This window comes from Cottoperca gobio, chromosome 15 (assembly GCF_900634415.1).
Source record: "Cottoperca gobio chromosome 15, fCotGob3.1, whole genome shotgun sequence".
NCBI classification, from domain to species: domain Eukaryota; kingdom Metazoa; phylum Chordata; class Actinopteri; order Perciformes; family Bovichtidae; genus Cottoperca; species Cottoperca gobio.
Window position 1 is genome coordinate 22,479,877 of NC_041369.1, and position 15,000 is coordinate 22,494,876.

Below are 15,000 nucleotides of genomic sequence, written 5' to 3' on the forward strand. Positions count from 1 at the left end.
CAGCCCACATAAAACATTATTACAGCTACAGCATTTAAAACAGGGTCAAAGCGTGTGAGAAACAAAGCTAGTGGAGCAGCAATGAAGGCTTCAACACTGACAGCTGAGTCGGAAGCTGCGTCAACAATGTGATGAGTTCAGGTGTTCACCGTAAAGTCGTTAACTACGAGCTCAGGTAGGAACTGTGCTCAGGGTGTGGCTGATCATTTATTAATGTATTAACACATTTATCTATGATATAATTAATGTTGAAACAAAGCATGAAAACAGACTGGGGGAAAGAGAACAAACTAAATTTGCACTTTCACCGTAAAGCATCCCTCCCAGAAAAAACACAGAGGTATTTGTAAGTTTTCCATAAATTAATAAAAATATGCTGCTCTTAAATTAAATTAAAATGAAGTAAATGATTATAAACTCTAACACAGTTCATTTACATACTTGAAATATTATAATGTTGTATGTAAATCTGCAGTAGTTTCTGTTCATGGCCTAAGCGCCCACTTAAAAGTTACGATGCAAATGTGAATCTGTAAATGTAATATTACGATGTAATATTAATGGTCAAATATAGGTTTCTGTGGCAATAGGTTAAGACAGAGATAATTTCACTAAATGTAGTCGATATCTAGTGTTTAAATTAAGTGCAATGTACAAAGAGTGCAATATGATAGCAATATTCTTGTTTATTAAAATAAAATTCACTGCAGGCGATTTAAAAGTGTGCCACAGTTTGCCATCCCACCAGAACACATGTTATGACATTTTTCTTTATCATACCAAGTATAATATTTTAGCAAATACGTGTTAAAATCAGTTAAAATTGGAATATCGATCGTGTCGTGATCAATTTGGGTGCATCAGGCTGTGAGGTTTACTATTAACGAGGATCCCATGAACGCAGCACCTCGTTGTGAAAACCAGGACAACTCCTCATCATCCCTGCGACCGAAAAAAAAAACAGGGAGACGGTGGGGTGGAGTACAGGAAGCTGCTGTCCCCGAATATCTGAACATGGGCGAAATCTAATAACGGCATAAATCACAGCTTCTTTCTTTCTTCCTTTTTTACGAACCAGAGGCTGCGGAGATTTGTGGTATTTTTCCTGGATTGAATCGGAAGGTTTAACCGAAACCGCAAAGATGTCTCGGGGAGTGATCCAGCCCAGCCAGCAGAAGCTGGCAGAAAAGCTCACCATCCTCAACGACAGAGGCATCGGGATGTTGACCCGTGTTTACAATATCAAAAAGGTTCGCACACACACACAGTTATATCCTCATAAACCACATAGGGCCGTTAACAGATTCATTATATGGACATTATTTGCACCCGCAAACGACTGTCAATATTAACGTTGAATGCTTGATTAGCTAGCCCTGACTGTTACTCTATCGTTAACGGTAGCTAGATACAGTGCCCCCTAATATTTTATATATTTGTATATATTCGCCACTGTTAATAAAGTCATAAACGGGTCAATATACACTTACGTTAATCTAAATGTGTCCCCTTAGCATCCCTGGACGCTGCTAGCCACAAGCTGTCGCATTAGCTTGCGGTAAAGTGGCCCATTTGTTTTACGATGTAAACTCATTTTCAGTTGTATAAAACACAAATATAGACTTATTATGAACAGTATAGTAACTGTCTGTCAATTAAACCACATCTGAACGTGTCAATTTAAGCTCCATGATTTAATATCGGCAAACCTTCAGGCCTGCAGTAGCGTTTAAAGCTAGCTAACGTCGGCTGATAATGGCGGCGGTTGCTCGGCTAAGCTAACAACCGCTAAGCTAGCAAACGGGCGTCGTCTCTGCTCCACCAACAGCCAAAACACGAGCGCACCAAAACACAGCTGCAGTCTGATGCTAGCAGCTATTAGGTAAAACCAGCCACTTCTGTTTATTTTCATTTTTCTTTTACACCCAAGCTGGCTGCTAGCTTCGTTTAGCTTGCTAAATAAATTGTAAGAATATGAAGCGAAATTAATGAGCAAAGGCTGCTTTATTATCGGTTTATTCGATTAATCGTTATAGTAGCTGGTCAAAAAATGTCAACAAACACTAATCACAACATCAAAGTACTGCCCAATTTATCTGACCAACAGTAAACAAATAATAATAACACAAATAAGTATGTGTATTACATACAGATATAGATTAAAAACCCAGATGTATACCAAATGTATAGCATTTTATCTTTTAAGCCCCTCTCAGGGTCACTGACATGACATCTGCTGCTTCAGCATACATTATTAACAGTGCAATAGACACAGTAATATCATTTATAACACATGCATTAATGTTACAGAGTCCTAACTGTGTTGTTCAAGTATTACACCAATGGTTTGTGTGTGGGAGGAACAGAGTAGTGGGTCTGTTTGTGTGGGACGAGCCTTTGTGCCTGGGTATGTATGATGAATAAAAAAAGACAGCGAGAGAGAGAAAGAGGTCAGTCATATCCTAAAAAAGTTTAAGTACAGAGTAGAAGTTAAACTGTCTGAAAGCCCATACTGTTTCCTATTTATTGCCATTTCTTCTACTGGTCTGCAGTTATTTCTAAATTCCCAAGAATTATGCTGGTGCTCTATTCTCATTAGACAAAACTAAAATGTGAGATACTTTGTAATCGGCAGAAAACATTTTAACTTTTCATTTGAACACATTTATTTTTACTCTCTGTAAATGATAAAGCAGTATGAGCAGTCAGACACAATCCCTTTTGAGATTTAGCTGCCGATTACTCTTCTTATTACGCCCTTCCTTTCCTCCCTTCCTCCTTCCTTTTACTTTCTGTCTGTCCCATCATCTTCATATCTATCCTGATCTGCCTCACCATTAGGCTTCTGAATATAAATACATCCTGAAATGTCGTTTCATGTGTTTTTTTTTAATGCTTTCTTTTACCTTGTGATATTAGAAAACTCTCCAGCATCCAATAACAACTGCATCCCAAAGCTAGAAATAAAAGAACCGGGATAGCACTCTGTGTCGCAGTCAGTGGGCTCATTCTGGAACCCTCAATAGCAATTTGGAGACCACTTTAATCTTTTTACTTCTGAAATTCCCACAGACATTCCCTGCTGAAGTCCTCACAACGTTGTCTCTAATTTATTATCAGCAGAGGAGCGTAATATGTTTCTTAATGAAAACAGACGACAGACTCGGGTGTCTTGTTTCTATCTTTGGGAGAGAGTAATAATTCATGCTCACTAACAGTAATATTGTCATCTAAGATCACAGCAATGTTCTTTTCCATTTTAAGCATATTCACTCATAACACACCATCCACCAGCTGCAGAAAACCTTCAAATCTGTTCCCTAAATCTTCTAAAACGGTCACATTATTTAATATCGGCTGAGTGGCATTAAAGTTTTAGTTTGCTGCTCTTATCTTTCAGCCAGTGGACCTTCTAACATCATATTTTGTCTTGCACACATCACTTACAGGGTATTTATCTTCCTTAGCCTTGCTTACACTCAGGTAACCCCCATAGTCTCCTAAGCTAGTGTAAAAATATACGTTTTTAAATCAGGACAGTAAAAATAAAAACGACAAAGTCTCCGTGTGTTGGGAGTAAAGTTACACAGTGAAATATTTCAAGCATCTAAACTGGATGTTCTCTTAATACCAGCAGTGCGATCTACTGTAACATCAGATGTATGCACAGGATGGACGCAGCGATGTGAACACTTAAATGATTATAATGCAGTTTGGTTTAAAATCCCTGCAACAGAAACCACCCTTGTAAAGCTTTAAAATGTTTTGTTGACTGGAGCTTGTTTATGAAGTCAGTTTAAAATTATTTCAAAAGTACCATTTAGTAAAATAAACTGTCCTCTGACACAGTTTTTAGGAGCATTTTAAAACCTTAAATACATTTTTATCTGGGTTATAATAATTATATTTGCATTGTGTATTAGTAAAATACCAGTTAGTTTATATAACAGATTTATTTCCTTTTCTATGTCCAACCAGTTCAGTCTCCAAGTTCTTTTTCACAATATGGATAATTTAGTTTTTTGATGATGCAGTGGTTTGTGTGAGATCAGGATTTTCTTCTTCTACTGGCTGTGTGGTGCCAATATCTTCTACTACTTCTCCCTCCTCACTTACAGCATCTGTTTTCTTATCAACACAATCTCTTTTTTATTGTTGCCCAGAATCCACTGGAAGGTGTAGCCTGGTGATATCTGTGGTGGCTCTGAGGGGACAGTAGCTGCAGTCACACATGAATAATAACGTCCAGGGGAAAAGAATTACAGGTTGACATTTAATGAAGGGCACCCCTGATTACTGGGGTCATTTTTACCCCTCATTTGTAATTTCAATGGCATTTTAAGGGCAAATTGCCCAAGACCTCCATACAAGTCTCATGGTCTGAATGGGAAGTACAAAACAAACCGAGTTTTATGAGACTGCTGGCACATTTAATATTTGTATTTATTCTTTTTGATTTGAAGAGACAAATCTCAGTTGGAATGACCTGGGTCACGTATGTGCCGTTATGACATCGAGGGCTGAGGGTATGCAGGTTTTCTTTGAAAGACTAAACCTCACCAGGTGCTTCGTCCCTCCTTCTGAGTTGAATGAGCTTTCAGTGAAATCACCTGCTGTAGCGTTTAGTTTTGGATGAAAACCTGCGGACGCTCGCCCTCCCTGGCATTACTGCTCATCTGTGGTTTAGCTGGTAGCAGACTTCTTAATGTGTGCTGTGGCAGAAGTGTTTGCCGATGCATTCCCTTTTTCACATGCAGTGTGACTGTGCATAAACACATACACATAATAAATACAGAGCCATGTCTGTTGTGTGATGCATACGATGGTAAAGACACAATGAGTCAGTTGGTTTAAAGCAGAGCCAGTTAATTACTACAAAAGTCAACATTGAATACGTTGCAGAAAAAGATGAAGTGAGTCATTTTATTGTGCCAAATTTGCCAAATACGTTTAGGAAGAATTTATGTGGGTAAAATATAATGACTGGAGGGTAATAACTCAAACATTTTGTCTCGCTGTCTGTTTTCCTTAACTGTTCTTGTTCCTCTTTTTCTTCTACTTCCCAAGAAGAAACTCAACAGATAAGAAAACGGACCAATCAACAATGTGTAGTTAATCATGCCTGTGAAGTTAACCCTTCATTAGACTCAGTGAAGTTAAGCTGGTAACAACCTGATCACCATCTGCTTAAAACAGGTCACTCTAAACAGCAGTTTAAAATGATTGTGTTGTAATCACTCAGGGATCTTATAGGGGCGGTGGTTTTGATGCCAAGATTTACTGCCCAACCGTAAACTGTGTGACGACATGATAAGAATACACATTGTGTCCCCGGATACCCGTTCTATACCTAAACACATGGTACAGATCTGATACCTGCCATATAATGAGGAATAATCATTTCCAGTTAAGAGATATCCAGTTGATGGACTTTAACGCAACCGATACTGGATGTTTGAGGTAGATACTGATATAAAGTATAACAAAGCTGATAGCAATATAATATAAGCCAATAGTGTTTGTTTGTTTGTTTGTTTGTTTGTTTTTTTAAATGTGTAACATCTGGATTACCTTTTCTTTTGTGACCAAATGCATTCTGAGCAGGAGATTCTGCTCTGTGTTGACAAACTGTGTACCACTGTTTATAAATGATATTATAAATCCATAACATCCGCTGTGTAATCACGTAGTCTCGTGTACGTGCAGTGGGATTCTCTTCGCACCGCGGTTGTCTTTTCCTTGACCTCATGACGTTTTCCACTGAGGTCAAGGAAAAGTGGTTATGAAAAGACATGCCATTTTTTTGACTATTCGACTGCAGCCAGGGGCTTTTTTCTTGACCCACTATGATTAAGCCACGTGTTGTGAAGTCCTCGTTCACCACCAGCTGACCACAGTTTCAACCGAATCCCTCTAAAAGTGCCATCACAGTACAGCACCATACTGTGGAAATAAGAGACTCACGTTGCTACATATCCATATAACTATGACATGATACATTTAAACACGCATCACCAGCATCGAAGCGCCCGTGCTTCAGCAATCAGGGAACGCTGCATTGTCAGTTACTAAGCAACAGCCGTAGAGCAGAAATGTGGAGCAAATATTGCAGTCGGGGAAAACTGCAGGGGCCAAACTTTGTCTTCACACCGTTCTGTATAAGACAAGGCCGCTGACAGCCAGCCCGGAGTGTCAGCCATATTATTTCAGCCCTTCCACACACTCTTAAAATGGATGTGTTAATTTCAATGAGTGCGTAGGTAGGGCTACTACACTTTGTGTTACTTTGAAGACAGCGTGCGTTAAAAAAAAAGTGTTAATATGATCACATGTCTGCGCAGCATGTGTTGTTTTTATATGTGTTGTGTTGAAACAGAACGGCTATCCTTAACTGAACTCTCAGACATGCAGAAAACACCTGTATGAGAGCAGCTGTTTTAAGACATGCATGTGTTTGTGTGCGTGTGTGTGTATGAATATGTGTGTGTGTGTGTTTGTGAGCGAGTGTGTAGACCAGCAGTTTGTCTAGGTGGGCTCTTTGTTTTGATTTCTTCTCTTCTTCTCTCCGTTCCAATGCTTCCCCCCTCTCCTATGCAGCAAGGACAAGTTTGGAAGGTTTGCAAAGTTTATCACCTTCCACTGATGAAACCCCACCCCCTTCACCCTTCCTCAACTCCCTCCTCTTCCTCCTTCCCTTCCTCTTCCTCCTCCTCCTGCTCCTGCTACCTGGCTACCTGTACTGATCTGTCGGTCCTCTCCTTTGTGCCTCCCTCCTCTTCATGTTTGAATCTGTAAGGCTGAGCTCCATTCACTGTCAGTTTTACCCTCGATGAAATGTGCTTATGATGCAGCCTTCACATGCACGTTGTTCCCCCTGCTTTAACTGGCAAAAAGCTTCTTTCTTGTCGTGCAGATACATAAGCTGGCCAATTTACTATTCTGCAAAAACAATTTGACACGTGTAACAATTTAGTCTTCACTCATGAATATGGAATTTAAATGTGCCGATTTGATCCGCGCTGACGAGATACGTGCGTGTGTTGTAGGAAACATGGCTGCAGCGCCCCGAGACTTGGTAGTGATGGCTCCATGTTGGATTTCATGATCAGACATATGGAGCATATTTATTTAAAATGTATATATATTTTAATGAACCATAGAAATCTTATGCATTAATACATATGTAGGTGAACAATCGTTTATCTGGTATTCTCTACGGGTTATTAGTAGCGACCAACTTATCATAGTGTAACCGCTAATATTAATTTCTGATTGTATAAATTATATATTGTATTATAAATTAACTGATGTGGGAGCCGTGGTGAAAGAAGTATTCAGATGTTTAAGTAAAACATCTGTTGCAAGTAAAGTAAAATATTTAAATGATATATATAATATTGATTTATAGTTATTAATGTGTTCATCACTTTAATGTGAAGTTAAAGGTGGAGTACATTTTAATTATTGTATATACTGCACCTATAATGATGTATAATAATTAATCGATTTTATATTAATAACCTAAATCTGCAAAGCTGTCAAATAAAGTGCAGTAAAAACTACAATATTTAAAATGTAGTGGAGTAGAAATATAAAGTAGTGAAGTAAACATTTTGTTTGAGTGCCTGTAATTAAATGTACATTCCACCAGTCGGTTAAGCTCTTAGATTTGCATCATGCCAACAAGCTCTTTTTTTAAATGCCGGTTTGATCCTAAAAGTATTTATTTACATTAACGCTGACCACTGCAGAAGGATGAGTGAAGCTTCCCTCTTACAGCAGGCGGTGCAGGCAGTCAGCTCTTCACAAGTCGAGAGCTTCTCTAGTGGATCTCACGGATCACGTGAAACCATCCATCCTTTGGAGCTCTTTTTTTGTTAATCCCTCCTCGTGAAAAACAGAAAGCTCACGCTGAGGAATGACAGACAAAAAAACTAATTGATCTCAGCGACGACGAGTTTGTTTTGCTTGTTTTACGGAGACTCTGACGGATCACTGAAAATGTGCCATGGGGTTTCCTTGTTTTGGAATATTTCATCCAGTAATTAGTAGCTGTAATTAGCTGTAATTAGCTGTCAGATGTGGGTTTTCGCTGGCCCGGGGTCTCCTGCCATATGTTGCAATGTGGGGGCCCTTTTGAGACGCTCAGCTGTTAACTGCTACCCGGAGTGGAGGCGCGATGGTGGAGGCGAGACCGAGGTCTGTTCTGGTATCCAGGCAACAGCTCCCTTACTCCTCCCTGACCACGACTGATCCTCAGCTTATTCCCGTGTCCGGTCCCTTCACTCACTGTGCCCCTCCTCCCATCCATCCTTCCATCAGCCCCCACCCAAAACCAAGCCGGCCAGTTTATTACACTAGCCACCAGCAGCACTAATGGGCAATGCCACGCCAAAAATGATTAATAAATCTTCATGCTTTTGTACTGTGATGCCAACGACTACAGCCGATTCTGTTCTCTACTGTTGAAAGTAACCTCGTTGATGCTGCAATGGTGTGGCTACATCTACACAACAGTAGCTAGGTCTCTAGTTGACGCTAGTGTTATAGAAACCAGGTTTTGCATGTTTTAGCCCATTATTTATTACTCATGTATAACTTACTGTACATTACTGCTGCCAACCATTATCCAAAGCATAGGTGTTTACATTGAATGCTTGTCTATGTGTTGTTATTTGCCTTTACCTCTTTGTCAAAGTCACATCACTGTCACCTGTAATGCGGTTCTGAGAACAGACGGTGATAAAAACAAGTCATTTTGGGAAGTTCTGATATCTAACGTGCACGATTGAGCTGCTGTACGGCATCACATCCACAAACTGTGTTGTGAGAAACTCAAACCCAGATGATTAGAACGTGATTTCGACAGTGACCTGCGTTATAAAAGGTCGCTGCTCGTAGCTTACCCACAAGTCTTGGATGTTGGAGCTTCCTGCAATCATTTGAACGCACCAACAAGTAAGTAAATAAATCAGTTAAGTTTATACATAGACTACCTTTCTAGAGCAAGTATTACAAATTAACAAAGCAAATATCTACACAAATCATTAGTGCAGTTTGTACTTTGTTGACCAACCTTAATGTCTGAAGGAGAGATGTTGCAGCAAGAACAAGTTTTGAGTTTGGGCTAAAACATAAAAACCATTTGTGCAGTCCTTTCTAGTCAGCAGAGCAATGTTCTGTAATAACCGGACAGTGTTTTTCACTCTGCAGTTCCCCGGCGGAAGTCAAAGGGTAACTACTTTGTAGTGGCCAATGTAGAGACTAGTCTGCTGTGTAGGGAGAGGCTAGTGGTGTGTCGTCATCAGCCCAACAACGAGGCTTGTGCTTTTGCAACTGCATGGATTAAACGGTCACATCTTGATCCCTTGCTTCTAATTTTACAAAGTTAAAATTCAGTCTCCCTCTCACACACGTGACCGGATTTTCTGTATCTGTTGGATCAACACCCGACGACTCCGACTGATCATTGTTGGCTGTTGAAATTGGAAATCTGCTCAGGTGTGAGAAGAGGGCGCAAGGAAACAAGCTGAGACTCGAGGTCCAGTCTGTGTCATTGATTGGTATTGAAATCATGTTGGTGTTGTATGTTTTTCTGTGTGCCCCCCTCCCTCCCAAGTGTCTTAGATGTGAGACCCTGCAGTAGTGGCTGTGTTTAAGATCCAGCTTTCTGCGCTTTTAGTCCGTGAACTAGTTTCATCTGGGTTTTGGCTCGTTAGCTAGCATGTTAAGTTAAGTTGATTGTGCTCGCGGGTTAGCCTATTTTACTTAATCTTTCTAGTGAATTAAACTTATTTTACACCGGCATCATTTTGCAGATGCTGATCAGTGTTTTACGTACCAGCAACTTCCACAGTAGTGGCTCTGGTGGGGTTCTGTAGTCGTCAGCTCATTTGTAAATGTAAAGGCTGATGAAACTAAATCCTAAATAGCAGCAACGTTTCCAAGTATGTTGTATTGCAAAATGTGACTACTGTGAAATATTGTATACAAGTATTTAGCAAAGTGAAAATCTCAAGTGCCACATGTCAACAAACGTAGAGTTTTCAGCCTGCATTTCAAAGTGTTTTAATCCCCGGGTTGCCAGTTGCGTCCTGTGCGTGTGTAAACTAGCATGTGTTGCTGTTTGCTTTCATTTTGTACTGGCTGATGCTGGAAATGTTTCAACGCCATGCAAACTGAAACCCAGGTTTGTGGTGTGTCCCGTTTCAAGTGTGTTGGCTCATTAGCTGTGATATGTTACTGCGGGTAGACACATTTATAGCATAGCGTGTTGTGTTGTAGATTTCGTTTTGGTAACTTCATGCTATGGCTTTTCTAAACGTGCGCTTCCACTTTCTAAACTTAAACATTAAACCACGAGGAACTGAATCCTCAGAACGGTCAAAGGCACTGACCTCTTCTAGGATTTCTCCTTTGTGTTTACAGCCAACAAACGTTACATTCACTCTGTTTATGGCACATGCATGGACCACATCCTCCTCACCATTCACTACTACACTACCCATAATGCATGAGTGCTGTTGCTTCCTGCCAGAGTCAGGGCTGTCAGGCAGATGGATTAGATGAGATGAGAATATTACAAAGAAGGAAAAAGCAGCGCTGCAGGTGTAGTAACATAATACAAATACCGCTGCCTAAAATAAGACTTTCTCTCGGACCACTTCTCTTTCTCTTGATTTTATTTCTATGTGCCCCCTTTTCTTAAGTTTCTCTCTCCCTTTTTTTCCTCTCTTCCGTTTCATTCAACCCCTTCTTCATTTTACCCGTCCATCACTCTGCCCGTCATGCAGTTGTACTAACCAGCTCAGAGACACTGAACCCTCTCATTACCGGGACTCTGTGGTTCTCACCCGCTCTGTTGTGCACGTTTCAGGATGATCGAAATGAGCCGAAATTATTACAACTTGTAGAAAATAGAGCTGCAACTAATCGATTAGTCGATCAACAGAAAAATAATCGCCAACTATTTTGATAATTAAAAAAAAAAATATGCATAAATGAAAAAATAAATGCTGCTTTTCTGTTTTATATAATATTAAGATAAATATCTCTGGATTGACAAAACTAGACATTTAAAAATATGACTTTGAGAAACTGGACATTAAAACTATTTTCAGACTTTTTCTTTACTAGATTTTTTTAGATTAATCCAGAAAATAATTTCCAGATTAAATCGATAATGAAAATATTTGTTAGTTGCAGCCCTAGGAGAATTTTGTTTTGTATTCTGAAATGAATATTTGAGTATGTAGGCTCGGTACGTCTCTGCACAGCTCAGCAGTTGAGAACCACTGATCAGTTCAGGCTCAGTCCTTTTACAACAGTTTAAAACTGGTTTATCCAAACATGAAAACCACAGACGTCCAAACTTCATTCAGCAAAGTGAACATCTTGACGTGCATCACTTGAAATCAAGTTTGTGTGTGTTTTGTTTTCATGTTTTGATTACGCCTCTGGTCCGGAAACTTCACTAAATGTCAGTGTGTCAATATTTCGTCCACCTTCTCTCATCCTGGGCCGGGATAAACCAGTTCCCACTGTGAGCACTGCATGTTTCCCTGGTAATGACCACACATCTAACATGCCTGACCATAGATATATGTGTATATATATTTTAGATTAGTAGAAATACAATCTGTCATGAGTGTTATAATGAACCCTAGGTGTTTCAGTAGCAGCAGTTTACCTCTTACCTTATGTCTTTGTTGTGTTTCTCCTCACCTCTTCTTCTCCTCTCTCTCCAGGCATGTGGCGACCCCAAGGCTAAGCCCTCCTATCTTGTTGATAAGAACTTGGAGTCTGCAGTTAAATTTATTGTCAGGAAGTTTCCTGCTGTGGAGACACGGAATAATAACGTAAGTACGCCTGCATGCATGTCTGCGGTGTGTTTGTATGTTGGGAAGAGAATGGAAGCGGGTCCGCTCACCGGTAAGATTCGATTTAAGTACTTCAGGTGTGTAACTGCACGCACGTCAAAGTTTTAAATATAGACTAGATTTATTTTTATGCTCAGAGTACCTGGAAAGCTTGAACCTGGGTTTTTAAGATAGATTACCCCGGAATGCATTATTTTAGGGAAGCAAATTATCAATAGGTATTTTTAATGCATTTATTTTGAGATCACAATACTTGTAAGAATGTACAGCGTTATCGTTAAAGCCGTGTCACATTTGTCAGAAATAATGTAATTCAGTTAACAAAATATGATATGTAATAAATATATAATAAATAAATAACAAAAGCTACAAATGATGATTTTAATTATCAATCACAATATTCATTATTATTCAATTAAGTGAATATTTGTGTATTCTGCAAAATGTCATAAACAATCACAACCAGGTACCAAAGTAAACTGCGTGTGTGTGTGTGTGTGTGTGCATCAAATATTTATTTCAGCTTTACTTGTTAGCTTAGCTCGTAGCTTGTGGCCTATGTGTCTGTCAAACTGTCCTTTAGCAAACAGCTGTGTGTGTGTGTGAATGTGTTATAGTGTGTGTCTAGCTAACTGCTTTATTCAGTATAACTGTGCAAAGACTGTCTCTTACGTTGTTTTCTGCTTTGTTTCTGTGTTTGTTTGTGTTGTGCATGCTAAACTTGGCTTATTCCGGACTTGTGCTTTTTGGTAAGTTTTGTATCTAAGTTCATGTATTTAGTTCATGTATTTAGTTCATGTATTTAGTTCATGTATTTAGTTCATGTATTTAGTTCATGTATTTAGTTCATGTATTTAGTTCACGTACTTAAGTTCTGTAATAATGTGACTGTTTGTTGTACCTGTTTTTTTAAAGCTTTTTCGGAGTGTGTTTTTTGCGTTGCTCTGCTTTCCCTCCTCTGCTGGCAGCGCTGTTACTTTCTGTTCTTCATCCACTGAGTGACTGTGAGGCTGGTTAACTGCCGGCTGGTTAACTACTGGCTGGTTAACTGCTGGCTGGTTAACTACTGGCTGGTTAACTGCTGGCTGGTTAACTGCTGGCTGGTTAACTGCTGGCTGATTAACTGCTGGCTGGCTGGTTAACTGTGGCTGGTTAACTGCTGGCTGGCTGGTTAACTGCTGGCTGGCTGGTTAACTGTGGCTGGTTAACTGCTGGCTGGCTGGTTAACTGCTGGCTGGTTAACTGCCGGCTGGCTGGTTAACTGCCGGCTGGCTGGTTAACTGTCGGCTGGTTACCTGCTGGCTGGTTAACTGTGTGGCAGGTTAACTGCTGGATGGTTACCTGCTGGCTGGTTACCTGCTGGCTGGTTAACTGCTGGCTGGCTGGTTAACTGCCGACTGGCTGGTTAACTGCCGGCTGGCTGGTTAACTGCCGGCTGGTTACCTGCTGGCTGGTTAACTGTGTGGCTGGTTAACTGCCGGATGGTTAACTGCCGGCTGGCTGGTTAACTGTGTGGCTGGTTAACTGTATGGCTGGTTAACCAGCCGGCAGTTTAACTGCCGGCTGGTTAACTTCAAAATGATTATGCATGGGACAAAAGGAACATTTCATAATAATTCAGGTCACAATATTATCCTGATAAACTTTAAAATGTGCTTAAAACTCTTGACATGGCGTTAAGACTGGAAGAACTTTAACTTACATTTAGTTAAAGAATATAGATTTGTATTGCATCACAGATTGAACACATTTTAAGTGAAGATGAATAAGTCCCTCTGCATGAATAAAACTTTGGGTGGAGTAGCGCAGGTTTGACCTCCCTGGTGCAGCAGCAGCGTCACACACTGTCACACGCTCTTCTCACTTTTCCCCACTGTTGAAGTTGCAGTTCTGACCTGAAGCTTTGGTGCTGCGTGAACTTTACACACGGTCTGCTTCAGTCTGTCACTACATTAAGATTTAGCTTTTATACATTCCAGCTTGTTAAAAGATTGTGACAATCTTTTCCAGTTGAGCTTTTCTCTTTTTAGTTCGGTGCTTCCCAACACACTTCTGTCTTCACACTCTTCTTCTGGGTGTCTACATATTCTCCTGTACGCAGCCAGGACGTCGCACTATCAACACAAACAAGTGTTTTTCTGAATCTGTTTCCAAAGCTAATATTCCAGTGAGCCAGATGTGACTTTATATACATTTGTGTTTTTATAGGGGATCTCCCTTTTGTATGTAGCTTGTCTCTTATTAATGAAAGAAAAGAGCTCCATTACCACTGAATTATTCAGCACCTGTATCTCATTTATATCCTTTTGCTGTTAATTTAGTCAAAAGGAAGAGAAAGCGTAATTAATTTGAACAAGATGCAATAAGCTCTATTGATCCCTGAAGGGACACTGAGTAACTTCCCTCAGACAGATGGGTAAGAATAGCAGATATGCAGATATGTTTCACTCCAGTTTTAAAAGAAATGTTCATAAAAGAACACTTTGAAGATTGAGTCAGTAAATGATAAATGCCTCTCATGTGGTGTGTATGGATCTATATGTAGATCATTTCATGAGTTTGTTGTAACTGTGTGTTCGCTGCCGTGTTTACAGCAACAGCTGGCTCAGCTGCAGAAGGAAAAGTCCGAGATTCTGAAGAACCTGGCGCTCTACTATTTCACCTTCGTAGATGTCATGGAATTCAAGGTAGGAAAACACACACACACACACACACACACACACACACACACACACACACACTTTACAGCTTACTGTGAAGGATGGTATGGTGGTGATTCTAATGAAGGTGTGTATCAACAGGACCATGTGTGTGAGCTGCTGAACACCATCGACGCCTGCCAGGTCTTCTTTGACATTGTAAGTACAATAACAACACTTTATTATTTACGATCTTTAAAATCTAACGCATCAGCTCAGCCAGAGACCAGGTGCCTTTTGATCGTTCAACCTCAACGACAACGATCAACCTGCTGCTGTGTTGAAGGATCTCACTGAGCTTTTCATCTCTTCACCCAGCGCGCCCTCTCACACTCTGCTGCTCTTATTGCTTGTGTTTCCCGTCAGACGGTGAACTTTGACCTGACCAAGAACTACCTGGACCTGGTGGTGACTTACACAAC

The 15,000-nt window shown here is 40.2% G+C and overlaps 2 protein-coding genes across 7 annotated transcripts in view; one reads left to right on the forward strand and one right to left on the reverse strand.

Moving 5' to 3' along the window:
* LOC115019789 (dual specificity protein phosphatase 19-like) overlaps window positions 1-1,759 on the reverse strand; it is a 13,675-nt gene extending 11,916 nt beyond the window's left edge. Inside the window, exon 1 of one of the 3 annotated variants that reach the window (XM_029449388.1) lies at window positions 1,491-1,759. Coding sequence is in view for 1 of the 3 variants with exons in the window: in XM_029449385.1 (XP_029305245.1) it covers window positions 1-10 (10 nt within the window). In the remaining 2 variants the exon portion in view is untranslated. Of the gene's footprint in view, window positions 110-1,490 lie in introns of those variants that run through there. The other 2 variants (XM_029449385.1, XM_029449386.1) reach the window with 2 other exon arrangements.
* The window catches only part of nckap1 (NCK-associated protein 1), a 29,379-nt gene continuing 15,299 nt past the window's right edge, over window positions 921-15,000 (forward strand). The window contains exons 1-6 of one of the 4 annotated variants that reach the window (XM_029449381.1): window positions 921-1,250; window positions 6,598-6,615; window positions 11,748-11,858; window positions 14,474-14,566; window positions 14,681-14,737; window positions 14,945-15,000. The exon at window positions 14,945-15,000 is cut by the window's right edge and continues 87 nt beyond it. In XM_029449381.1, the coding sequence (XP_029305241.1) occupies window positions 1,143-1,250; window positions 6,598-6,615; window positions 11,748-11,858; window positions 14,474-14,566; window positions 14,681-14,737; window positions 14,945-15,000 (443 nt within the window). In that variant the 5' untranslated portion in view covers window positions 921-1,142. The remainder of the gene's footprint in view (window positions 1,251-6,597; window positions 6,616-11,747; window positions 11,859-14,473; window positions 14,567-14,680; window positions 14,738-14,944) is intronic. The other 3 variants (XM_029449382.1, XM_029449383.1, XM_029449384.1) reach the window with 3 other exon arrangements.